At 46.3% G+C, this 16,095-nt stretch overlaps 2 protein-coding genes across 4 annotated transcripts in view; one reads left to right on the forward strand and one right to left on the reverse strand.

The window, feature by feature from the left end:
• The window catches only part of csnk1da (casein kinase 1, delta a), a 16,270-nt gene extending 3,282 nt beyond the window's left edge, over positions 1 to 12,988 (reverse strand). Inside the window, exons 1-7 of the mRNA XM_086184831.1 lie at positions 12,480 to 12,988; positions 4,680 to 4,790; positions 2,525 to 2,673; positions 1,515 to 1,743; positions 1,259 to 1,429; positions 304 to 452; positions 1 to 81 (exon numbers count right to left, since the gene is read on the reverse strand). The exon at positions 1 to 81 is cut by the window's left edge and continues 88 nt beyond it. Of these exons, the coding sequence (XP_086040957.1) occupies positions 1 to 81; positions 304 to 452; positions 1,259 to 1,429; positions 1,515 to 1,743; positions 2,525 to 2,673; positions 4,680 to 4,790; positions 12,480 to 12,555 (966 nt within the window). The 5' untranslated portion in view covers positions 12,556 to 12,988. The remainder of the gene's footprint in view (positions 82 to 303; positions 453 to 1,258; positions 1,430 to 1,514; positions 1,744 to 2,524; positions 2,674 to 4,679; positions 4,791 to 12,479) is intronic.
• Positions 12,982 to 16,095, forward strand: part of engase (endo-beta-N-acetylglucosaminidase) — a 15,869-nt gene continuing 12,755 nt past the window's right edge. The window contains exons 1-3 of one of the 3 annotated variants that reach the window (XM_086184825.1): positions 12,984 to 13,280; positions 13,630 to 13,868; positions 14,939 to 15,113. In XM_086184825.1, the coding sequence (XP_086040951.1) occupies positions 15,010 to 15,113 (104 nt within the window). In that variant the 5' untranslated portion in view covers positions 12,984 to 13,280; positions 13,630 to 13,868; positions 14,939 to 15,009. Of the gene's footprint in view, positions 13,281 to 13,304; positions 13,326 to 13,629; positions 13,869 to 14,938; positions 15,114 to 16,095 lie in introns of those variants that run through there. The other 2 variants (XM_086184826.1, XM_086184824.1) reach the window with 2 other exon arrangements.

The following is a 16,095-nucleotide window of genomic DNA, read 5'->3' on the forward strand; positions in this document are numbered from 1 at the left end:
CCCGGGGTTCCTGCTGTGCCTCAGCCTCTCCTCCCGCTCCCGACGCTCCCGCTCAGCGTCCTCTACAGCTCTGTTGGCACCCTGAGACACACACACACGCACACACACACACACACCTCAGAGGAGCTGGATAGGTGCAGCACTGCACTGGTACAACACAGTTTATGATGAGCCATCATCCAGCTTCTGGTGTTCAGTTTTAGTTCAAGCCATGTGAACTGTAGTCAGAAGCTACTAAAAAGCAGGCTTCACTGGAAAGAAAGAAAGAGCTGAATGGCATCTTAGTCTGAGAGCAGGACTTACAAACTTAAGCATGTTCCAGTCGAAGACATAGTCGTAAGAGAAGCCCTGTCTGTGGAAGAGGTTCCTGAAGAGCTGGCGGAGGTACGAGTAGTCAGGCTTGTCATCAAACCGCAGCGAGCGGCAGAAGTTCAGGTAGGTGGCAAACTCAGCTGAGGAGGGAAGGAAGATTCATGTTACGCTTTGGGACACAACTTTAAAACCAGCGGCAGAAACACAGAAGCAGCACTGACGCAGGAAAAACGTTGGCTTTACAGTTAGTTGACAAGTACCCGGAGGATAAAAGGAAGCATTGCTGCCTGTCACTGACATGACTTATAAAATCATGGAGGATAGTGTGGCAGCAGCATAGAGGGCTGCCATGACAGCGAGAGTTAACAGACTAAAAAGTCAAAGACTCAGAAAGATCTTTTCAGGAACGACAACATTAATTCTGACTAGAGGAAAATGAAGGAAGCAAAAGCGGAACATTGAGGAAGGCAGTGTTGAGCCAAGCTAGCATCAGAAACAGGAAGCAATGTGAAGCAGAATAGCAGACCAGGAGGGGGGAACGTGAGGATCCCCGCCGTGAAGGAGAGGAACATGTTTGCATGGTGTTTGCTGAAACTCTGCTTGAGAGAAAATGACCCCGACTCTGGAGCTCAAAGAGCTCGTCGACCACCAGAAGGAATAAGAAGAAAACTGGTGCTGCAGAAGAGCGTGTTTATGTACTGGAGGAATTAAAAAGTCAAAAGCAGAGTCCGAGAACAACAACAGCTGAACACTCTTGCTTTCACATGATTTCCTCCTTCATGTTTTATTCTGATACTCTAGATATAAACTGCACCACTTCTCAGGGCTCGATGTTGAAAGCTGTGGAGAACAGTAATTTATTTGTTGGACATGTGGACCTGTATATTCATAAAGAGATTATACCAGAAACAGAAGTGGTAAAAGACAGCAGAGACGGGGAACCTACATGGGTAGCCTTTGCAGAGAACCTCGATAGGCGTGGACATTTTCTTCTCACTGATGCGTTCGTACTTTTGTCTCTTTGTGGCAGCTTTCAGGCCTTGCCAGGGCAAAGAACCCAGGTTGAAGTACATGAGAACGTAGCCCAGAGACTCTAAGTCATCCCGTCGGGACTGTTCTGTAGACGGACAGGACATTCAGGATCAGGGCTCTGAATGCTTTAACCTTCATGCACGGCTGTCAGGGATGTGTGAGGACTTTACCGATGCCCAGATGTGTGTTTATGGAGGCATAGCGAGCCGTCCCAGTCAGATTCTTGTTCTCACGATAGGGAATGTGCTGGTGCGTGCGAGCGTCACGGTATTTCTTGGCCAGACCAAAGTCAATGATGTAGACCAGGTTCCCCTTCTTGCCCAGCCCCATCAGAAAGTTGTCTGGCTTCACGTCTCTGTGGATGAAGTTCTTTGAGTGGATGTACTCAATGCGGCTGATCTAGAGAGAGACAGACGAACGAGGACCAGTTACAGGACACATCCAGGAGTGTTCTAGCCAAAGTACTGCTGAGGTGGAATAACGTTTTGGGTTGTGGATCAAACCCATTCTCAGGTCTGTACATCAAAGATGCAGCAGCTGGCTTGCTAAGATTAGCATCTAGCTTGGACACGGAAACATCAGCATGGCTCTGACTACCTGCCTTTGACCTCAGACCTGAGTGATCACTAACTCACAAGCTTGGGAGGGTTCGTTTATAAATGTATCCCATTACAAGTTTCCTTTATTCACTAACTTTCGGTAAGTATCACAATCCTCATGTAATCCATTACTATTAATTTGCTTCAAAAGTTAAAGTACTGCAAACACGGCACTTGAATTTTGTCAAAGCTGAACAAGCAGACGTCTGAATAAACTCAATCAACATGACAGTGAATGAGAGACAAACAGAAAAGTCAAAATAATGCTGTTATCAACAGTGTCCTCTGCCCTGTCCTGCTGAGTTTACAGCTTCAGTTCGTAGCTTTGCTCCTCGCTTGGTGGCGCCTGTACTCAGGTTTTTATATTTCCCTAATTTTCAATAAACACAGTTCCACCAAAGTGTTTCATCTCTTTTTTATTTTCAGCACCACCCCAGTCATAATAGTGTGGATGCAGTATTGGAGTGTGTCGTGGTAACGCTCTACGTAAACACATCTGCAGAACCATCTTTTAATGCAAGTGGACTTGAGTGACGGCGCACGTGTGAACACGTCCCGTATCTCAACTGTCCCACTCTCACCATCTGGTCAGCCAGGAGCAGGACGGTCTTCAGGCTGAACTTCCTCGAGCAGAAGTTGAACAGATCCTCCAAGCTGGGTCCCAGCAGCTCCATCACCATCACGTTGTAGTCTCCCTCAGCGCCGCACCACTTTATGGTGGGAATACCAACTGAAGGGGAGCAAATGAACACGTGAACATTTCCACATGCAAAGTTGTGACAGAGACACGAGAGGTTTCTGACAACTGGATGAAGTTGTCACCCATTTTGTGTGTGTGTGTGTGTGTGTGTGTGTGTGTGAGAATTGGCCACTACTCGTATATTAACCCTACACTGGTTTGTAACAGAGTGCTTAAAACAAATGTTTTGTCATATTTGGCATTAATTCATCGGCAGAGGCCTGCCAGGGAAATCTTTTTTTCCCATTTTAGCGTTTTATTTTGAAGTGCAGATGGCCCCCGCTCTGCCCTGCGGACGCATGGCATTGTTGCCCCAGCATGAATCCAGTGACAGTGAGTACCGGTACATGGATTTGTGCCCCTGGCTGTTACTCTCATGCACTTTCAAACAAACAAACGTTCAATAAATCACTGGCTTGTCCACCTCTCACTCAATATTTGTGATCATTTGCTGGATATGTGTCCCCACATTCTACGGGCTGCTTCTTATGGTACATATAAAGACCAGGGTAAAGGCCTGCTGCCAACAAGGACTGGAGCTCTTGATCGCGCACACACAGCAGGAGTGGTGAGGTCAGCTGGTTTAGTTCTAGCTGCTGATTGGCTGATGCTGCCAAGGCATAGAGGCCATCTGGCATTTCCTTCTACAGGCAGACCGCAACAAAATGCTGGTACTCAGCACCTATCACCTCCCCCCCAACACACACACACACACACACACACACACACACACACACACTATTTATATACAGACAAACACAAATCTATCTCACAGACTGAGTCACTCATTCATTTGCTACAGAGGCCTGCAGGCTGTGTTGTGAGGGGCTCTGTGGGTATGCTGACCCCTGGACCAGCCTGGACCAGCCTGGCCCTCCCTGGACCAGCCTGGACCTCATTGTGACTGAATGAGTGATCGGAGCAAATGCTGAGATGACGGAGCATTTAAAGATACAATATTATAAATATAATCCACGAACCTCTGGATGCCTCTTGCCATTTTCCAGCTCTGTAGTTCTAGTCTTGGACACTGCTAGAGTAGTTTAGCACGATTCACACTTATAAAATGTAATCATCCACTATGCTGTCCCTTGATGCAGTCCTCCATGTCAATCTCAGTCTGAAACACTAATTCTGGTATCCAAGCAGATTTTTTATTTTAACATTTGTATCTGTAGTGTTCATGTTTGCCTGATAAAAATCCAACGTTAGCTTCCTCAGTAAAGCTAACGGGCTAAATGAGTTTCAAGTTAGCGGCAGTAAACTTGGCATCCTCGCAGTCAGAAAGTTTCTTTACCTCACTGGAAAAACTGGATGTGAACATTTGCAACCATGTAGGAAATATACATCTATGAATATATGCTTCAGAAATGTAAAAAAAGAATATCTAAACTGCATGTGCTCATGTACTTTGTAGTAACCTGCCATGCACTGTTGAGGAGACACCAGTGAGGTCTTGTTGGAGGGTGTGGCTGTGAGTGAGTCCACCGATACCAACAGTCAGACGTCATGAGAAATGCACCAGATGCTTCATGAGAAAGCAGTAAAACGTGGAAAGTCACTGAGGCCCGAGCCGTTTGCTCACAGGCGTTATTTCGCATCCATTTAATGCAATATTTGAAACTATGGCAACAATTAACATGTACGCCCGGCAGCATAGCATTTTACAGAGTGACAAAACTGTATAGAAAAGCATAGCAGATACTCCTTTAAGTATTGAACAAGTCATAACAGACGGGGAGGTTGGCTTCTTTTCTGGTCAGCGCGCGAGTACACGAGCACTGTGTCCATGTTTCACTTTTCAGCTTGTAAACTTGTCAAAGTCCAAGTGCTTCTTCATGTGAGATTCAAGAGAATCAGGAGGCTGATGATGTGTCAGGGCCTTGCATTCTGTGTTCAGTCTAAGAACACATTCAGGTGAAAACCAATAGATGTGTTTTTACATGTCCATATTCACAACTTGTGAACGTGTGTGAGAGCCTCAGCGTGTACAGTACCTCCACCCTGCATCATCTTGTAGATTTTGCTCTCGATGTGGAGCTGTGGGTGTTTGGTCTTCACACATTCCAGTTTAATGGCAACCTCCTCACCAACTGAGATATCAGTACCTGGACAGACAGACAGACAGACAAGACACGTCAGACATGTCAGTATGCAGACTGATTAGTACAAGAGCATGGAGAACAACTATCAACATGTACAGTTTGCCAATAAAAATGTGCTGGTGTTCAATGTTACAATGCAGTGTTCTCTTATTTTGAAAGGTTGCCGTGAGCTGTGATGTCGCGTGATCTGTCCGTTCTGTTTACACTGTAGCCGTGTAGTCAAGGAAGCAGCGCCCGCGACCAACATGAAGGATGAGGACATCATAGAAAAGAGAAGTGAGCCAACCGTGCTGAGGACATGCACCGACAAAGACAGGCAGCGCCACAAACCTCTTCACCACTTGAACTATTGGGAGCTGCTAAATTACACAGAAACTAACAAACCGCAGGTCCAGGTGAGCAGTGCTGAAGAGTCTGTACTGCACTGCAATCCTGTGTCAGCGTTGAAACAATGCAGTTTATCTAACAGCTCATTAAATTTCACATTGAGCCCAGAGGGGTTGGAGAATCGTGGCCTGAAACCATTCCTGACTGACACATCATCCCACATATGGTTCTGGGGTCCACATCCCTCCACATAAACACAGCAACCGGACTCCAGGTTACATAATCCCATCTGATGAGACACACAGTTCTCTGTTGGTCCACAGCTCAATGGAGAGGCTAAGAGCAGCCCCACTGATGCATCATTGATTCCCCTGCATGATGTCATCTGGGCTGGGCTGCAACCATTAGGGTCGGGCTCACCATCGGGGCCACGAGCTCAGCAGAGAGCAGCGATGTTACAGCGCTTACGTAAGAGAACAGTTGAAGGAGTGCTGAAGAGACGCTTGAGTGACGCTGCGTCCTGTAGCAGCACACATGCAAGAGGGTGTGGCGGCCAGGTTTTACAGCGTCGCAGATAAACAAGAGCAGGTTCAAGGCAGTTCTGAGGCACATTATCACGCAACTAAATCTGATCATTAAACGGAATCGATCAGTCTCTGAGTGGCTGTTCACATCAATAACCAAATTAGTTTGAGTAACAATAAAGTCAGTCCACACAAATCACAAACAGCAGCACTCAATTCGCCTGCGGAGAGTTGAGGTTTGGTTCTTCAGTGTGGCCTTAGCTCCTCCCCCTACGGCTGCACAGATAATCAACATCTAACTGACTTACTGCAAGTTTCAAACCGCTGAAAGGCACAACATTTATTAGAGGCCAATTGTGTGTCAGAGTACAACTTTTAATTGCATTTTCCCGTGCTGTCGGGATGTCCCGCCTACACGGCAAAATCTACAGGGCCTGAAGTTCAGCACAGGATTGTGGACATTACGTTTTACAAAGTCCCACAAATCTGCCATTTATAATGCAAGAGATTCAACACACACGGAAGTTAACAAACAGTTTTAGTTGCATGGGATGGTGCCTCAGCATCGGCCTGACCAAGGAAAACGGAACATCTGCCACGTCTCACACAGCAGACTTGGAAAGAAAAGGTGAGACGAGTCAAAAGCAAACACCCGAAATAACAGGAAATAAAATGTTGCACTTCTTGTAAACCAGCAAAGCTTTCTGACCACCAGGAACCTCCAAAAACCACTGTCATCAAACAGGCTCTGTGAGGCTCAGATGCTGCATTTGGTCCTGGTCCAGCCGGGTTCACCGGGAGGCTGCTGAGCCAGTACAGCTAGCCACCGTTAGCAGCCACACCAGGAAGCAGTTAGATCAGTGCCCTCAGGAAACGGCACAAATCTCTATGATTTGAGGCAGATGAGCTGAAGAACATGGTCATGTTGTGGCCAAAACCCCTCCACTCCTTCAGCGTTGTGCTGTGAATGACTGCTGCGTGTTGCGACCACACCATGACATGCTAACTGTCATGGTGTGACAAAATAAATAACAATCAAACCAAAGTCAAATTTCAACAAATGGCTTTTATAATAAACATATTCATGGTTTTGCAATTTCTCCTCAAGAACAGTTTGGTTCAGAGGCAGCTGTCGTCGGGACTCGTCATTTCTAGAAGCATCATATTTGCTCTTCTAGTCTTTTCATGCCAGTAATTAAGATTATTTCATGACACCGTTACAGTTCCCATGTAATTCCAATCACTTTTTGTAAATTAAGAATATTGCATTGTACATGTCAGTGTAAAACCTTCCTGCCCAGCTGCATTTGAATGTACTTTTCCATCAGATTATACGCTGCGACACTGGATTATATTTAAGGGTCCAGGCCATGTGGAGCAGTAGCGAGTCAACACTTGGGTCCTGCTGAGTTCGGTTATTGCACACAGTGCCGAATCATCCATCCTAAATTAGAAACTCTTAAATTAGAAACCTCTTGTTCTGCTGAAAAATCAGTTTGTATTTCAATTTTGTGCAGCTTGATTTGAGTATATTTAATGAGAGACTGTTTCTCAGAGAGTGAATTATTTTTTAATTTTATATTACTTCTCTTAGTTGAACCCCTTAAAAGAAAAAAAAAAAAAATTAAGGGAATCCAAAACTGTGCGGTCGACAAAGACCACAATTTCAGGGTCCGTTGCAAATTCGACCCACGACTCACAAATAAAAATCGTGAAAACATAAAAGGCAAATATCGGCAATCATTGGCCTTTTATTGGTTTTACAATAAACACATTCAGGGTTTCGCAATTTTCTCAAAAACAGTTTAGTTTCGAAGCGGCTCTCGTCAGGACTCGTCACTTCTAGAACCACCTGCATCATCTCCGCTTCTCTGCTCTTCTGCTCCAACATGTCCTCGAACCCCACTCGGCCGCTCATCCTGAACCTGGTCAATCTCATTTACAGACACTGCTTTGTCTTCACGAACTCTTGGTATGTTTCTATTTTCTCATGTGTTTGGGTGCAAGTGGTGGATAGGAACCAAAATGGTTTCAATTGTTCCTATTCGAGCGAGACGCTATGCCACTAGCGGCACAGCAGATGCAGTAAACATATGTAGCTCTTGTAATTGGCTGAATTGATTTGTACATAGTTGGATTTGCACTAATAGGAGAAACTTGGAGCAGAGCCAGCCTCCAGCTGGCCACAGGGGTTGAGAGCGGGTGGGGTTTGAGAGGTAAGAACCTTCGGAGAGACACAGCGACAGCTTCCACTCAAGCTCTACAACGCAGAGTCCAGGAGGAAGAGGACTGGCAGGTCTCTGCTCAAGACATGTTGCAACATGAACCAAATGTGCATGTCACCCACCTCATAACCCGACATGGCTTTCAACAGAAAATACATGCGGAAGTGCCGAAAATCACGACTCAGCAGTATGACGAAAAGCTTCAAGCACACTTTCTACAAAAACAGTATTGCGTCATGAAAATGTTAACAATTTTTTAAGAATCACACGCTACTCTTCTTGTCTCAAGTCCACATTTGCACCAAGTCAGAGCACACACAGGACACTGCTTCATTCGAGGGCTGACCGCTCGCTCGCTCGCTCTCTCGCTCTGCCAGCAGCACGCCGCCTCTAACTCACTGAAACCACCACCACAACAGCCCGACACGCTAAACTGCTCTCACATTGTCAGAGTTATTAAAGCACGCTGCTTCACACACTGTGTGGGAGTACAGTTACTGTGAAATACTACTTCATCTAATACAAGCCACCGACAGGCCAGACAGTTCCCTGGCAACTGTATTTTCCAGTGCATTTCAGAGCACACATGCTTTTCCAGGCTCGGCAGGTTGAGTGTTGTGATTTGGGGCTGCAGATACAGTGGGATCAGCATACATGCTGGATTTTGTGAAAATTGACTGATAACCTGAAAGCAAAAATTACTAAGGCAGAAATGTTCCAGATACTGTTATTTGATGTTACAATGCAAAATGCTCTTATTTTGAAGGGTCTGTATGAGTTGTGTCTTAGGCAGTAGTGTGAGTGAACGTTAATATTTACATTCAGAGTAATGGAAAAAAAGGAAGAGAATCTCCTGAAACCAAAGTGCTGGTATTTGAACCGGGTCACCAGCGCTCCTCCATGCACACTCGTAACGTTGGCCTGCAGACCAGTAGTGGTTCATAGGAGGGCTGGTGAAAAATAAAATCAACTCTTCAATATATGGTAATATCCTTTTTTAAATTCAACCTGTGATTTTGACTATTCTGCTATGAGACTTGTACCAACATTGTTCATAAGAGGCAACTGAAAGAGTTCCTGCCCCTCCTGCAGGACTCAGCCTGGCGCTTTGTTCTAGGCTTCAACTGCACCACGCAACAAGGTGGATGACTCCGCCCCTTGAAACCTCGCAGGAGATGTCTGGGCCCATTCAGCAGCAATCCTGGAAATGATGAACTTGATAAAAGTCCCATTGCTTGTAAGCTCTGGGAATACGTATTAAAAATACCCACCAAAAACAAGAAGAGGAGACAAGAACTTTGAGGTCGCTTGATGCCACTCGGAAGAGAACAGCCTGCAGATAATAGTGGTTCCCACACAAACACAACAGAACCGATCCTTTGTCTCCCCGTGACAGCTGAGCTCCGTAGGTGCACAGACTACAAGGGAGGGCATTTTGTCTCTGAAGGGAAATGCTCATCAGGCTGTTATGGAGGAAATAAACACATTTAAGGTTTTTTTTCCCCAGTTTGCATTCGCAGTGTCAATATGAGGCCCCCTGAATTAACGTGAGCCGGCCCGGGTTTGATGTACCAACATCGCTGCTGTCCCACTGAGCCAGACAAGGGAGGACGAGCTAATCACTGGTTGCTCCACACGCTCCTGGTGTTTGGGCACCACATCTGACCTGCTGAGCTACTGCAGAACTAGCCGGACATTTCAGGATGATGGGTGACAGGGGTCCAAGCTTGGTGGCCCTGCCTTGCTGGGGCTGTTGCCCACGGTGACTTGGACTGCTGACTGTCTGGCTACCAGAAGTTGGAAGCGGATATCGCATGCTAGCAAGCTCAACACACAGCAGCACAGCCAGGCTGAGCTTCGCTGCTGGCTCTAATAACTCTGTTGTGGTTAAATATGAAATCTGAGCTTCTGTGAAAACTACGATCTTTTGACGTTCTGGCACAGACACAATAAAACTGGGAGTTCTAAGAACTATGAAAACTGCCAAGAGTCTGTGGCACTTTTCATCGGTCAAGATGGTAACCAGACGATGCCACTCCAACACACACACACACACATACACACACACACACACATGACCAACGCCGCGAGAGGTGAAGCCCCAAATGTCAGCAAAGAACAAGACCTTTACCTGGGACACCTGGACATCCAGAGTGACTGGCTCAGGTGTGCCGTCACCTGTTGCTATGTTTCGGATGAGTTGGTGCCAGATGTTCTACTGACCAGATCTATGCACACGTCATATAAGGAACCCAGCAGATGTGGTGTTAACAAGACTGAGCCAATAAGATTTTAAAGGTGAGAATGTTAAATACATTCTTCTTTAACTTTCAGGTTCAGTTTGATGTGTCTGCATACTGCAGTAAAGCACCAGACTCCACCGTACTGTGAATAGTTTACTCTGTGCTTTATTAAGAACAATGGTACAGCCCATCTCTGAGTGTTCTCTGGGGGCTTCAGTCAGCTGCATCTATGAATATTGATATCTGCTAATGAGTCGAATCAATAGTGAATCTAAAGCCACTAGAATTGTGACCCGAAGTCTCAAACAGAGTTGAATCTTGAGGACCTCGCCAAAGCCAAACCCTATCAGCACGTGTCAGACGCCGGTCAAACTAGCCATCGCTGGGGTGCGGCGGCACACATCTCATCAAGGAACCATGACTCTCCTTTTTGTTTTAATGGTGACCAAGTCTTGAGCTTTGAAACGTGATCAGCTGTTCCCAACAATAGCAAAGTTGCAGAGAGCTGGGGGTGTCCAGTTGCCCCCCGGAGGATCCATTACAATACGGGTGCCGCAACTTAAGGGCCAGAAAGACGCCACTGACGTTCAACTTGTAATGCAGACTCTAATTTTATGGCATCATCTGTATGTTACGGTGTGTAGATTTCAATGCAGAGATGTTGCACTTTACATCTCTGATCGTGATGAACACATCAGCTCTTGCCAGCCCACTGTTATGACAGTGAAACTGTCCTTCACGAGCATGAACACCACGCATCTCAGAAACCTTTACCTTTGGAGGCAAGTTACACTCAAATATTTGAAAGACTCCATCATCAATGGGCCCCTGGCACCTTCTAGAGAAGAAAGTCTTCCGGGAACACGCTCCCCTTCCTCCAGGCACTGAACATTCACCGAGATTTACTGACCATCTGAAGGCCCAGTACACCTCAAAAGGTACTCACGAGGCCATGAAGCCGATTTCATCAATGCACCTATGTTAACAGAGCTGCAATGATTTGCTGTCAGTCAATAAATGAATCGTCAAGTACTTGGACAATCGAGCATGTTGAGTCCCAAATTCTCGCATTTCACCTTTCATCGTCCATGGACCTGTTCAGACATAGCAAGAACATGCGTCCTGACTACCGGGTTCGGACAGTAGTTCTTCTATTGGTGGATAGTATTCAACCATGGGCCATGTCACCAATAATGGCGAGGCACATGGTCGACACTATCAAATAAAGTCCACCCCCAACACAGGCCCGAGAGAACCAGAGGTGGTTAGTGGTACAAGCCTGGCGGCCTGTCACAGGTAGGTAGAAAATACAGGTGCTTCTAGCTGGCAGTAGCAACATATTAGTTTAAGTTCACACAAGAGCCAAACGTTCTCGCAGCCTGCAAACATGACATCACAAACTGAATATATTCTAGCCCCCCAAGCCGTGTGATTGATGCCTACGACCAGCGGGCGGCTGGGGACGCACCGTGACGTCTCCACCTGTGCCGTCAGGGACCGCTAGTGATCAGATCTCATTTCACCTCTCAATATGCAGATTAAAATCCACAGCATTTGTTTGAAAACTTATTACACAACTATATTAACGTGTGGTCGGATAGCTCAGGAGTCAGGGAGGACATCAGTGTCAGGTCTGAACGGGGCCTACGACAGCAACCGAATACCCTCAGGAGTTGGACAGCAGGTCGGGACAAAGCAAGAAATTCAAGTGCATCATCTACAGATTAATCAGTAATTCAAAAACAAAAATTCCAGTTGCAGTGTCCAAGGATAAAATGGATAACCTCAAGCCTTTAATAGCTTGATTCCAATCACTGAGGGACTGGAGTGCAGCCAGAGGAAGCCTCTCAAAAGACTCCTTTCTGACAACCGTCCATTTGGTCGTCTGGAACAGAGGAAAGTGGCCTCGTGTGTTTGGATGCAGGTCTTTAGCATCGATCATGAGTTCATCTCACTTCAGGTATCAAATTATGGAGTTTATGTCACTCCCAGATGAGTAAGGCAGGGGAACCACTCAAGTATTACATGACATTCATCAGCGACCAGAGCTGCTGATGACGGCAACAGCAGCTCAGAACCAGCCGTCAAGAATGCAATTCATTTGTAAACTACTCTCACGATATAACAGCTAGGGTGTTCCCGCCGAGTCACGCACGAACTGGGCGTTTATGCTCGGGTTTTACAAGCTAACAGCTGTTTAGCCACTTAGCTGGACAGAGCTATCCTTGCTAACACTGAACAGCTGATTGACTCCGAGCTCGTTTTGAACCCGGAAAGGTAACGCCGAGTTGTCGTCCTGTCACAGCCTCATTGACGAGGTGACGGTCAACAAATTCAGCCCTACGGTGCATCCGTCCCTCTGCTGGAACTCACCCAGGTAGATGTCTCCAAACGATCCACTTCCAATTTTCCTGCCCAGTCTGTATCGGTTTCCCACTCTCAACTCCATGATTAGAGAGCCGTTGTCAGCTAGCTAGCCCACTCGCTAGCTCCCAGATATCACAAAATGTCCCGTTCAGTGCTTGTCTGACAGCAGAATGTTCAAAAAGATCCGAGACAGACGAGCCCTTCAAGCGGTCAATTGTGTCCTCTGTCTGCTCCCCGTCTCTGGAGGAAGTCGTCAGCTCTCCCGATCTTTCGCCAGTAATTTTAAAATACAATCGACGTCATATTAAGGTAATACGGTGCTCGTTGAAAAGATCGGAGTGCCCACTTTCTGCTCTGAGTGTTTGTGATATGGATCGATGTCGATAATCCGAGGATGAAAGCGGATTTCGAGATTCGATTGGCAGGAGACTCGGGTCCTCTTCTTCTTGCTGTCACTGCTCTGTGTTCCCGTCCAGTTCCCTGAGCCGCTGTCGATGTTGTATGTGTCTAACGTCACTTCCGCGCTAGCTGATGACGCAGCTCCTGTCAGGGAGCTTCTCGGTAAAGACAACGATGCCACCAACGGTCGCGCAACTTCCCTCCAAGCAAGACATTTTATGAATAATAGAAATGTATGGAAACAACGACTGTGTTATTGGAAGGAACAGTCACTTTATTTAGAGAGGAGAGTCACGGAAATATCAGCTTCATGAAGGATTCATGTGATTCAAAGGGCCGAGCTCGTCATTGGAAGCTTCCCTCGACGAGAACGCGTCTCCATCGGGTTTTAATAATTCAGCTCTGGAGGTAAAGCTTTCATTAATGGCATAAAACCCAGGGCGAGTTCCCCAGGTTTGTAGGTGTTCTTTATTCTTTTCATTTATGTTCAGTCCAGTGAAAATGAGCACTGTCACCGATGTTGCTATGTTCTTGCCTAGATTTCATTCCTAGGTCGGCCTGATTTACTCATCCACTCATTCAAATTCAATTAAACACGTTTTATGTATCAATGATGTTTTTGTTTGTTTTTCTTTCATAAAATGTGAGTGTTTTTCCCTTGAAAGGCGTCACCTCTCTGTCAGCCTACCGAACATCTCAGTCTTAATATTCACATTGCTGTAAAATATGTCCTTTTTCAAAATTTCCATCTGTGCAGGCTTCTTCTCATGTTATTATTCACATTGATGGCTTGGATTGAATGCTCGGTCACTGCTAGCTCACCTGTGTGAGGCCATGGATGTTCTCACCTGGCTGGATCCTGCAGCTGCCAGCTTTGCTGTCTGTCCTCCAGCTTTCCTCGGTGTCGAGTTGATGCTGATTATCACCTCAAGCGGCTCCAACTTTTAATTCATGAACAAAAACAGAGTTCGCTGTACAGCAGCAGAACCGAGTCAGGTGGAGTATCTCATGAGATCACGCTTGCAGTACTATCAGACATGTGACCCGCTTAAGATCGTAGCAGACTTTTGTTTAGGGACAGACTTGTTGACCCATAGCATATTTTGTGCTAGGTGTTTTTTTTTCTTTCTATATTAGCATGTAAATGCAAGGATAATTTTACAAAAGAACTTTCATAAACGACTCTGGACATCTGGCACATCCTCGACGATCTTCAGACCCTTACAAATGTGAGATGAGTGACACCAGAGTGCAGTGAATGGCGGCGCCAGTCCCTCCAGAAAAACGCGCTTTAATTGTATTGATTCATGCAAAGACGCCGCACCGTCGCGGGGCTCGCATGATTTCATGGTCCCCGCATTTTTGTTGCAAAAAAAAGTCCCACACTTGGAGGAAAGTTGAAAAATGTTGCGTTTACACCACACAAGAGCAGCCATTTTCCTCCTGTTGCCTTGGGAACGTTGTGAAGTGACGTCATCTGTTGTGTGTTACGTTTCTTCCTTTTCTCAAATCCCCTGGCTGTGAAAGCCTGAGTTTTCGAACTGCGCCTTGTAAGTTTTTTTTTTTAAAGAAATGAGACATGAGGAACTCAGTAAATCAGTTTCATTGGCCTACAAAAGCTTTGAACTCGTTTGACACATCGGAGTTTGAGCTCCGTGTTTATTTCAGTCCGAAATAAAACCAGATGAGAGCTGAATTGTTCCCAGCACTTCCTGTGACGCAGTGCGCTTGCTTATCATAGAAAGTCATTCGAAACGACTCTTTACATGAAGGTTGTAGCCTGGTGAGAACGGAGGGTTGGGGAATCACTTTTTTTTGTCTTGTTCATCAAACCCAATTTTTTTGCAAAATTCGCGCAGTTTCATCGCATAAAATTGCATAAATATCCCGCATATTCCATCGCCTTTTTTTTTTTTTTAGAAAACGTGCCGCAGAATCAAGGATTTTTGTCCGCAACAATGACAAAAAACGCCGCATTTTCCCGGAAGGACTGGATAACGATTCAAATGGATGTAATTTGCCACTGAAACCGAAAAGATAAAGGAACAGGACATTTTATTTTGAAGGAACCGGAAGTGCTGCGTGTCACACTGCCAGGACCACAGCGGAACTCCCTGAGCGAGATGTTCTCGGGAGAATGACCGAAATGTCTTCGAGTGTGGATGCAGACGAGGTTCCTCAGCGAGGGAAACGAGGCGACGCGGAGGGGGAAGACACCGCCTACAGCGCCGATCCCAGCCGGTACCGTACTCCGACCAGAATAGGATTTACAGCTACTTGCAGTATCTTGAAGTACTCGTTAGCTGCTTGAATTCTGCTGCGGTTAAAGTTTACATCGTGATTATGATTCGCACTCACTTTAAGAGGTGGTTGTGCCATGAATTCAGCTGTTATGAGCGGTGTTTGCCGAAGAGTCCAGGAGGAAGCGGTCAGCTCAGCGTGAGGGGGCTCATCGGGGTGAGCAGCCTCGACTGATGCGACCTGGTTAGAGACACAGAAGAATTGCAGCAGTTTGGGAGGGATTTCACTGTTGGTCCTGTTTCAAAGTGTCAGAAACTGATACATGACTTATGGCAGAGTGTTTCCAGGTAGTGTGTGTGCTCTGAAGTTCACTAAATAGTTGATTGAACCACACCATCCTGTAGGCATTCAGAAGTTAGATTGTAAGTAATGTCAAGGGAGGCCAAGCCCACCGCCTGGGACTGTGGAAACGCCTGCGACACATCACCCGGCTAACGATGCGTTTGTGAACATTTAGTTTCAGATGAAAGTGAGAGTAGAACTCACGCCATCTTTCTACTCCCACAGACCATCTGTGCTCTTATCTGTTACATGACATTCATGTTTTCTAAGGCGAGCAAAGAGTTGGCATCCAGAAGTGTCAGTGAGGTGGCTGCAGGCAGTGACCCGCCCCCAACCATCACTGCAACATTCCCACTGTCGTCTGAGATGCTGATGTCTTATTTTTTCAACCGGAACATTTATTGTGTTCTAAACAAATGCGGCTGAGATGCCTGCCGATGAGCCGGGGCTTCAAGTCAAAGTGTGACAGTGCCTGACTGGCGGCGGTGACGAGGAGGAGCAGGAAACACCACCACGTAGACGTGTGAATGAAGGTCGCAGCTCAGCGATTCATCACGCAGCCTGACTGGAGTCCCGGTGCTGTTTGAGATTTTCACAACTTCAGGTGTCCCTAGGGAACCGGTGAACGTTCTCACCAGTG

Source organism: Aulostomus chinensis, chromosome 18 (genome assembly GCF_037954235.1).
Source record: "Aulostomus chinensis isolate RoL2024-O1b breed Wild chromosome 18, RoL_Achi_v1.0, whole genome shotgun sequence".
Classification (NCBI taxonomy): domain Eukaryota; kingdom Metazoa; phylum Chordata; class Actinopteri; order Syngnathiformes; family Aulostomidae; genus Aulostomus; species Aulostomus chinensis.